This window comes from Phocoena sinus, chromosome 5, assembly GCF_008692025.1.
Source record: "Phocoena sinus isolate mPhoSin1 chromosome 5, mPhoSin1.pri, whole genome shotgun sequence".
NCBI lineage: Eukaryota > Metazoa > Chordata > Mammalia > Artiodactyla > Phocoenidae > Phocoena > Phocoena sinus.
In genome coordinates this window covers 4,748,252-4,758,989 of record NC_045767.1, presented here as the reverse complement: position 1 = coordinate 4,758,989, position 10,738 = coordinate 4,748,252, and the positions used below count along the sequence as shown (strand labels likewise).

General features: G+C 42.1%; 1 protein-coding gene across 3 annotated transcripts in view; it reads left to right on the top strand.

The window, feature by feature from the left end:
* The first annotated feature begins 4,916 nt into the window (after positions 1-4,916).
* Positions 4,917-10,738, top strand: part of NAA15 (N-alpha-acetyltransferase 15, NatA auxiliary subunit) — a 76,541-nt gene continuing 70,719 nt past the window's right edge. The window contains exon 1 of one of the 3 annotated variants that reach the window (XM_032632744.1): positions 4,917-5,303. In XM_032632744.1, the coding sequence (XP_032488635.1) occupies positions 5,250-5,303 (54 nt within the window). In that variant the 5' untranslated portion in view covers positions 4,917-5,249. The remainder of the gene's footprint in view (positions 5,304-10,738) is intronic. The other 2 variants (XM_032632746.1, XR_004350027.1) reach the window with 2 other exon arrangements.

The following is a 10,738-nucleotide window of genomic DNA, read 5'->3' as shown; positions in this document are numbered from 1 at the left end:
GCGGGCTCTGCGGCCGCGCCGCTTGCGGGCGCTAACCCCAAGAATTGGAGTTACCGCCTGGTACTCCAGCTCGTCTGGTCTCAGCCCTCAATCTGCACAGTGGGATTACGAAGGAGGTGATTACAAGGGGGAAAATAAAAGGTAGTTTAGCCGCGTCTCTGTCCTCGCAGAGTTTATTTCAGACCCCCACCCCAGGGACACTTACAAAGAGAGTTACCAAAATCTTCCTGTGTAAGCCGGGAAACTGCAAGTGAAGGGGGTTGAATAGTAGCATTTTGATCGAATTCGGTGTTTCAGGCACTGTGCCTTAATGCATCATTTGATTTACATGCACTATCATTTCACTTTCACAACGGCCGCAGGACACGCCGTGATTATCATTCTCAATTTATAGACGAAGCTCAAAAGACAAGCTCTTCCTCCAAGGTGACATATTATATATACCTCATATTTGAAACGACCTCTTAACAGTTCCCAAAGTCTGTTTATACGCACTAGCACAGTAAAGCCTCACAACCCTGTGAGGAAAAGAGAATCCTAGTATTTCAGAAGTGCCCCGACCAGTTCAAGACCACACAGCTGGGGAAGTTGGGACTCGGACTTAGCCCACCCAACAGGTTTAAACAGTCCCCTGAGGCCATAAGCAGAAGAGCAGGCTCAAAGTGCCAAGTTCAAAGCGCCATTCGTGCTCACCTCTTTTTAGCTATATGATTTTTAGGCAAATTACTTAACCTCTCCATGCCTCAGTCTTATATCTGGAACAAAACACCTACGCTATAGGGTCGTTGGGAAGCTTAGAGTGTGTCTGGTGGTTTTAAACAACTTGCTTTTGCCTATCTCTTTGATACCTATTGTACTGACCAATAGGTTTTATTTTTCACAATTGAACCAGATTTTTTGTGCATTTAATTCTCGATTCAAACTGAGGTCTAAAGGCCATGTAAAAATATGTATATTTTTACATATTTTAATTAGTTTTAAGCCTAATGTCATTTGGGTTCATTTTAAGGGCAAAATAAATGTTAGCAAATCTCTTTCTTTCTATACTTTCCTTAGCAATGTTATTGAAAAAAATTGTTAACCAAAAATTATTGACCAAAACAGTAAAATAATCGTTCTATGTTTTCTGGCTCATTTTTACATGCAACTGATGGCTACATAGATTGCTAAACTGTGAGTCACTTTATAGTTTGTAACCTAGTTTGAGCCTCCTGGACTCATGCTCAAGAAAACAAACCACACAACTAACATGCTGAGTCAGTTGTTGGTTCTCAATTTCTTGGCTTCTTGTCCACTCAGCAACCTGTCAGTAGTATATCCTTTCTACCCCATCCCTTGGAAGTTTATCCTGACACAGCTTTTGCTAGAATCCAACAAGTGGAACAGAAGCCACATTTAGTCAGAGCATACAAAACCATTAGGCAAATTACTAAATTTCACTACTGCTATTGGAAAAGCCTGTTTTGTTCTTTTGCCCCCTGTATCCTTTTACCAGTGTATATTTTGGGAAAGTGATGAAGTATAAGCACATTTCTCTCAGCATGTTAGAGCTGATGGAACCCTACACTTGGAGTAGGCAGCTGTGGGTGAAACTCCATCTTGAGAAGAATCCTGATGAAGCAATTGTAGCCAGGAGCTAATAGCTGTGATATTTTGGTAGAAGTTGCTACGTGACATTCATTTAAGCATCCCCAGAAACTGAATGCTAACACCTTATTAATGACCCAGGCAGAGGGTTCCCCCTTTCTAGTTAGCAGCTAGAAAATCAAATTTTTATTTTATTTTTACATATACATGTATCTATTCTTTTTCAAATTCTTTTCCCATTTAGGTTGTTACAGAATATTTAGATGAGTTCCCTGTGCTATACAGTAGGTCCTTGTTGGTTATCTATTTTATTTTATTTATTTATTTTTTAAAAAATTAATTTACTTATTTTATTTATTTATTTTTGGCTGCGCTGGATCTTCCTTGCTGCGCGCGGGCTTTCTCTAGCTGCGGCGAGCGGGGGCTACTCTTCATTGTGGTGCGCGGGCTTCTCATTGCGGTGGCTTCTCTTGTTGCAGAGCACGGACTCCAGGCATGCAGGCTTCAGTAGTTGTGGCTCACGGGCTTAGTTGCTCCGCGGCATGTGGGATCTTCCCCGACCAGGGCTCAAACCCGTGTTCCCTGCATAGGCAGGCAGATTCTTAACCACTGTGCCACCAGGGAAGCCCTGGTTATCTATTTTAAATATAGCGGTGTGTACATGTCAATCCCAAATTTCCAGTCTATCCCTGCCCCCCACCCTTCTTCCCTGGTAACCGTAGTTAAGTTCGTTCTCTAAATCTGTGAGTCTGTTTCTGTTTTGTAAGTAAGTTCATTTGTATAATTTTTAAAAATATTCCGCATATAAGGCATATCATATGATATTTGTCTTTCTCTGTCTGACTTATTTCACTTAGTATGATAATCTCCATGTCCATCCATGTTGCTGGAAAATCAAATTTTTAGTCCCAGATTTTTCCACTGGGAAACATCTTACTCAACTCACATCTCCCGGGGAAGGGTTAAAGTAAAGCCAGAGTTGAAAACAGTATAAAAGGTAAAAGTGCTTCCTGCATGTTTACTGATTTATGAAGCATGAGAATACTATACATCAAATTCAAATCTGGAGAGGGATAGCTGTATCTGAAAGTTTTTATTAAAAAAAAAAAGCAATCACAAAACGTTAACGTTTTGTAAATCTGGGTGGCAAATACATAGATTTCTTTTATGTTTGTTTCTAGAAAATGTAAATATGTAAAGATGTAGAAGTGTCAATAGAGAACCTCTTACATATATGAAGATGGAGGAATTTCACTCTATGTACCCCTTTTGTAGAATTAAAGTTTGCAAAGTTATTTCTTTATTTATGGTGAATTTATCACAAAAGTGATATGCAAACACATGGTGTAAGATGAATGAAATAACTACCACCACCACCATCACCATCATCACACCTAGCCTTGGATATGTTAACTCCCTGCATAGCTGTCATTCAAAGCATAAGCTGTTAAATGGGATCGCTATTTGTCAAATAGTGGTATCTATCAGAGTAGACATTTTATTGAGTTCAGGCTATCAAATTACTGACTGTGCGGTCCAACTATCTCTAAATGCATTTTAACTAGGATGTTTATAACTCACATAAATGTTGAATCAGACTAGTATTCACTGAGTCTTAAAGACTGTTGTTTATTTGTCATAGCCAAAAGGAACATATTTGCCAAACTATCTTGCTAGCTCATCTATTCAGTTACTCAGCTTCTGGTAGAAACTACAATTTGTTTCAAAGACCAGAAATTTTCTTCCCCCAAGGTGAAAATAGAATATTATTTACAGGAGAAATTTAGAAAAAACATAGCAAATAATATTGCCAGAAGGACTTTTGGATATGAAGCTAGAGATTTGGAAACCCAAGTTAGTAGCTAAGCTAAAATTATCACCTTAAGTTAGACAATTTTTCTACTTTTTAATAGTTCAGATAGTTGAAAGACCTGTTGGGGGCGGTGAAGTTTGAAGGTTACTAGTAAATAACAGCCGTTTTATGAATTCTAAATTTGTTCTTAGGTTTTTTTTTTAAAAGCTAAAGTTAAAAAACTTGCCGTATTTCGAAACTCAAAAATGGTTTCTTGTACATACAATTTTCTTAATGAAACTTTTAAAGAGACATCACAGAGTTTGAAGAAATTCCAGGATCTGACTTCTAAAATCTTACTTATGCCCCAAGATACTTACTTATGTGCAAGATAGCAGCTAGAAAACCCAAGTATTAGCCGCAGATTTTTCCACTGGGAAACATCTTACTCAACTCACACCTTCCATGGAGGATTAAAGAGCAAGCCGAAAACAGTAAAACATCTGTGTAACTATGATTAAAAAATCAAAGCTACTGCATATATTGTATAATGATTCATGATGCACAGAATGCTACTACTGATGGAATTCAGGATCTGGAGAGAGATAATCAAAAACAATCAAGGATAAAAACGGCTCATACGATGTGAAAATTTGTGGTCATCCACAGAATGCCACTTTTAAAATAGTTTTACTGTCGAGTTTTAGTGAAATGGCTTGAAGAGACTCTATTAGGTATCAGTCTGACCTTGCTTACTGCAGTAGTTCTCTAGTATCCTTGCCAGATACTCTTCGGCTTCCTAAGATTTAAGGATTTCTAATGACGGGGAGTCACAGTATTAAGCCCTAGCTTGAAGCCAGTTCCAGGGGAGTCAGTGACCTTGAATTCTTCACAACCCAAGGTGATTCATACAGTCCTCAACACTGCATTGCATGAACTCGGCGATGAAATAAAAACACACACTTTAACCTTCAGATGTTTCTTTGGCAGTGCAAACATGGTACTTCGGATCTGGCTGACTAACTTTCCAGGGTCCTCTTAAAGTAATAAAAGTAAATCACTGATGCCCCAGCCAGGCCCATTTACTTGGTTAACTCTTTCACGCTTTTCAGACCCCGGTAAGCCCCATCCTCTCTGGATCTATTTACAAGTCCCCACTGTGGTGAAACTTTCATTTCCCCTCCGCCGCTGCTGCTTAATTAGGCACTTGGTCCACGATCAAACACACCGCTTTTTGGACACGGGGATTTTAGCACTTTAGGCTCAAACTATGATTATACAGACTGGAAGAGTCTACACAATGAATGAAAAGCCAATCTAGCAAAAAGTAGTGGAATCGCTACTTTTGATGCGGAGGGGGTCGGAACCGCAGTTACCCACTCTCCCCTCGCTTCCCCGGCGCCTCGGAGACAAGAAACCGAAAGGATGGGCGGGGCCTGCCGCGACCCTCGCGGCCTGCGCGGACCTGGGCGGGCCTCCAGGTTTCCCAGCAAGCTCCAGGACTGAGGAGGTGGGGAAAGGAGGTCATCGCGCCTGCGTGTTAGGAGGTGTGACCCGGGTGGGAAAGCTCTCCACGTCCGCCATTTTGGCTGCCTTCTGTCGGTCTGTTCAGTTACCACGTGAACCGCCGACGGAGACCCGTGGGGGGGGGGGGAGGCGGCGGCAGTGTTAAGTGAGAAGGGAAAAAAGACTACGAGGGGAAGGGGGTGTCTGGGTTGGGCGACGCGGTGACACCCGAGGCCCGGTGGCGGCGGTGGATCGGGGCAATCAAGGCTGAAGCAGCCAGGGAACGACGGCGGCGGCGGCGGCGGTCGGACAAACAGACTGACCGAGCCCGGCGGTGGCGGGAGCAGCGGGAGGAGCCGGAACGATGCCGGCCGTGAGCCTCCCGCCCAAGGAGAACGCGCTCTTCAAGCGGATCTTGGTAAGTGGGAGGCTCCGGACCAGCAGTGAGGAGGATTTAGCCGGTACACGGGCCTGTCACCCCTAACCACGGTCCAGGGGCACCCGGCCACCGCCGCCCGGGACCCCGCCTTCGTGCTCCTAGTCAGGCCGAATGCAATGCCTCGTCCCCTCCTCGGGGTTCTCACTTGGGCCCGCGCGCCAGGGGCCACGGGCTTCCTCCTCCCGTCCCCACGCTCCAGAGGCCGTGGTTCCGGAGTAGGCCCCATTCTCCTGGCTTCGAAGCGGCCGGTTTTCGTTCGCCCTGAGCGAAGGGGGCAGAGGCCTGGCCTTCAGCGGGGAAGCGGGCGACACGGGTAGGAGCGGTGGCCCGGGTGGTTGGGAAGCCTGCCGGCAGGCCGGGGTGGCACCCTTGGAAGGAACAGGTGGTGCGGATGCGGCACAGCTCATTCATTGCCCAAGCGCGGCTCTCCCTCCATCGTCCGTCCCTCCCTCTTCCTCTCCCCTTGGGAGTCACCTGTCCCCGCCCGGCTCGGGGTCACTGAATGACCTGGGAGGAGGGAAGGAAAAAAGGCGTTCAAAAGAGGAGAGGAAAGCTTCTAAACGACAGCCTCGACGGAGTCAGTAGGAATGCTGAGATCTGCAGCTTCTCGGCCTCTTTACCTCCTTTCAGGAGTAGGGGAGAGACATTTATTTCTTAGCTTCCGAGCGGGAAACATCACCCTCCTTGGGAGGTGGGGCCCATTGCGAGGGGGCGGTCCAGTAGGAAGTAGAAAGTTAAGAGCTTTCAGCGGAGAAGTTCTGGACACAGATTTTCTTGTAGACCGAAGTGTATTAACACTGACGCAAGAAGTGATTAGCAGAGAAAAGAGAATATAAGGACTTGTGAAATGGATCTTTTTGACGCTAGCTCAGGCTCGATAATTCCCTGCATTTCACGTTTGCCGTTTGCATTTTTTTTTTTTTTAATAACCGTAAACGCGATGATGTTCGGAGGGGCTGTTTACACTGTAACATCTGCCTTGTAGCTTTGGTGCTATAATTAATACTTTGTAGCACGTTTTTTGTTTGGCATCTAGTGTGTGGGTTGCCGCTTTCGTGCAGACACTTCTTTATGAAAGGATTAACTGCATTTCCCAGACTTAAGACTTAAAATTTGGAGTGTGTGTACGAAAGTGTTAGTTCTTTACTCTTGTAATTTAAATGTATTTCATTTGTTTGAAAAGTATAACAGCTCTGAGGATCCGGGTTTTCTAGAGAAAGGAAAGTAACCCATGCTGAACTAACTTTGATTTTACAAAAATATCCGTATGCCTACAGATTTAGTCAGTTCGTGTGGAAACATATAGGAAAGTTGCATCCAATACGGTGTTAACTCTTAGTTACTTTGAAGTCCTTATTGCCATTTTTTTTGGTTTCAAGACTAATTGGAGTGTAGGTAGGACTATAGCACCTTTTTACCACAGCAATTTATTTACTTCTACAACTTTTAAAGGAGTAGTTGTTCTCTCCATTATGATAGCCATTAGCCACATGTGGCTCTTGTACACTTGAAATATGGCTAGTGTGATTGAGAAATTGAATTCTTAATTTTAATTAATTTAATTTAGTCTCAAGATGTCTCAAGATTAAGGAACACCCTGAGATTAAGGCTAACAGCTAGTGTAAGGGTCAGGAATGCAACTTTTTTTCGGCTGCGTTGGGTCTTCGTTGCTGCACGCGGGCTTTCTCTAGTTGCAGCGAGCGGGGGGCTGCTCTTCGATTCGGTGCGCGGGCTTCTCATTGCGGTGGCTTCTCTTGTTGCGGAGCACGGGCTCTAGGCGTGCGGGCTTCAGTAGTTGTGGCACGAGGGCTCGGTAGTTGTGGCTCACGGGCTCTAGAGCGCAGGCTCAGTAGTTGTGGCGTATGGGCTTAGTTGCTCCGCGGCATGTGGGATCTTCCCGGATCAGGGCTCGAACCCGTGTCCCCTGCATTGGCAGACGGGTTCTTAACCACTGCACCACCAGGGAAGTCCTGAAACTTTTTTTTTCACGGCACTTACACCACACCTGCCTAGTTCTTTGTTAGGTAAAAGGAGTTGTAGTAATTGTTAGGTGGCTACGCATATTGTAGATACCTACAAATATTGTAGGTAAATTATTTCATGTTATTTATTGCTTTTGGAAAAAGTACTGTTTCTACAGTTAATGATACTTAGGTTGGACTTAGTTGCAGATGAAGTTAAAATTAGGAATTGTTAACAAGTAGATTTCCATATGTGCATAGGAAGGTCAGCTGACTTTAGTTTCTATGTGACAATAATAGTTTTGCAGCTGAGTAAGGAAAGTGACCTTGAAATTGGTCTTAATATACTTTTACCCATACTGCATGTGTTTAGAATATAACAAAGAAAAAATAAAAAATGGAAACAAAGTTTTACCTGCTCCAAAGTTCCCTTTCTTCTGTATACAGTAGGTAATAAATGTTTGAACTAGAATAAATTTGTTTAAAAATGAATTAGAGGGACTTCCCTGGCAGTCCAGAGGTTGAGACTTCGCCTTCCGGTGCAGGGGGTGTGGGTTCGATCCCTAGTCAGGGGTGCTAGGATCCCACAGGCCTCGCGGCCAGGAAGCAAAGGCATAAAGCAGAGGCAGTGTTGTAGCACATTCAAAGACTTTAAAAAAAAAAAGGTCCACATCAAAAAAAATCTTCATTAAAAAAAGAAGTGAATTAGAAAACAAAATGCAATTTTGATATAATGTAAATACACTACATTCTTATGAAACTCACAAAATACTTTTTTTAAAAGTCTGTAAAGAATCTTATGAGAATAAAAATCTGATAATGTGGCAAATTCACTGGTTTGTTTTCTTTTAGATTTCTATCCTAAATCCTTTCTGGAATGGATATAGTATGAACGAACACAGAAGTATATGTTTTTATATAAATTGACAAAGGATATGTATTTTTAAATGCTTTATTGTGTTAGAAACCTGAAATGTTCAAGACATGATTCTTTTAGGTTAAAAGTAGATTAAAATACTTGTTTGTGCAGATTATTTCTAGAATAGAATATTCTGGTAAAAAAAAAATGAATGACTACAGTTTAGTTTTCACTTGTAATAGACAACATGATATGTGCAGAGAAGCAGACAGAAGCTAATAGGGAACTGAATTTAACGTTTGCTTATGCGAGTATTTCAAGGCCTTGCAGTCTTGGCCATTCTTGGGGATTACACAAACTAAGTTATTTGATGGTATAGAGTTGCCATCCCAAGTATTACTTTGAAGACTGGTTAAAAGCAGTTTCCACAGAGGCAGACATGGTGCCCTGTATGATTGGTGGACAGGAGAGCTACTGGCCAACCAGCTTTAACAGAAGGGATCTCTTTGTTTAGTGTGCATTCTAATTTCCTTTAGTATTTCTGCTTCTGATAATGCATTTCTTAGAGAGCAGTGATTCAAATATATTTTCTTTGTTCAAAAAAGTGCTTTTGGACTTAAAAAGCTAGGTTATAGAAGGGATCATATGCAAAGGACTGTTTGTTCAGAATTTTCTCCCCCAGATAAGTGCATAGTTCATTTCTTCTCTTATTTCTTTTAGAATTCTGCTCAGATGTCCTCTAAATGTTATATTGAGGTCTTCCTTGACCAGAAGTCCTCTTCAGCTCAACCTTCTTATTTTCTTCCTTGCTTTATTTTTCTCATCACTTATCATCATCTGACATACGTATACAAGTAATTTATCACATGTCTACCATAATTAAAACGTAGGTTTTATGACGATAGGGATTTTGTTCTGTTAATTGCTATACCCCCATTAGTTAGAATAACGTGCCATGATATGTATTCAAGAAATATTTTTGCATAAAATCAGTGTTAAGACAGTGACTATAGGGCAGGAGAGAGAAATTGTAATCTTTGGATTTTGTGCTTGCATAAAGACTTTTGGAGAAGGGAGTTAGTTAAGCTGGGCCTTGGCATTGTAGAATACATTGTTATATGAGGTAATTGTAGGGTATCAGGCAGAACCTGTATTACCCGGTGAGACCTTGGAAGTTTCATTTATTAATGAATCATGGTATTAGGTTTGTTTACATGGTCTTTTTCCCATCACAGAAGCATAAGAGGAAATTTTTATTGTTTCTTTTTTGGTTGTGTTAGCATTGGAGGAGAAATGGTATCTGGATTAAACGAGGCTGTTTGTCATGAGGAGCCTGTTGTATCAGGTAGTAAAGCTCAGTCATCTGTAGTTTCATACAGCTCTAAAACTGATCTGACACAAAGTCAGGGGTGAGGACCAGTGTATATGATATTATGAGACAGGAATATAACATGTTAGAAGGGAGAACATTTGTAATTTAGAGTCGCTTTGTGAGTGTTTTTTAGAAAATTTAAAAATCAAATTGAATTCTTGGAATTTGGGAAAGGTGTGCTGGGAAGCTGGTGTTGCAGAGCAAGCCACTTAACTAATCAGTGACTGTAGCCAACCCTCAGCATCCACATCTAAATACAACTTTGGTCTCTATTTGTAGGCAGTAGCCCTACTGAAGAGAGAAAAACTTAAGATTCTTAGTGAAAAACGGTTTTAGAAATAATGTCAGTTGCCAGTGCTGATGGTAAGAAGAACAAGTGAAAAAATTTAAAAGAGTGATGGTTGTTAGTATATATATTAGGATGTGGAGGGGAGGCAATTTTTGCTGTGACTGTATTTTTTTTTCCTTAATTAATTAATTTTATTTATTTATTTTTGGCTGCATTGGGTCTTCATTGCTGCACGGGGGCTTTCTCTAGTTGCGACGAGCAGGGGCTACTCTTCATTGCGGTGCGTGGGCTTCTCTTGTTGCGGAGCACGGGCTCTAGGTGCACAGGCTTTAATAGTAGTGGCACGCGGGCTCAGTAGTTGTGGCTTGCAGCCTCTAGAGCGCAGGCTCGGTAGTTGTGGACCACGGGCTTGGTTGCTCCATGGCATGTGGGATCTTCCCGGACCAGGGCTCGAACCCATGTCCCCTGCATGGGCAGGCGGATTCTTAACCACTGCGTCACCAGGGAAGTCCTGTGTCTGTATTCTTGACTTCTGGGAATTTCCCTGGAATGTCGGCTGTACATTTACATTTAAGCTGTTTTACGATGCACGCTGTACAAACTTGTATTGAAGTTGTAACTTAAAAAAAAACTAGTTTAACTTGTTGCATGTGGTTTTTCCCCTTTAGGTAAGATATGAATTGTATTTTTACTACTTAATTTGGAACTAAAATAATTCCAAATAAATGACGGGGGCACGAACCCGTGTCCCCTGCATCGGCAGGCGGACTCTCAACCACTGCTCCACCAGGGAAGCCCTCAGTGATAATTTTAATCTTAAAGATTGTTTTTTTTTTTTTATAGAGGAGATTATATAAGCATTTCTCTGTGTAATCTGTAAGAGTTGTTTTATCTGATTGTGTATAAAATGAGAGATGAAAGTTTGCTTTTAAG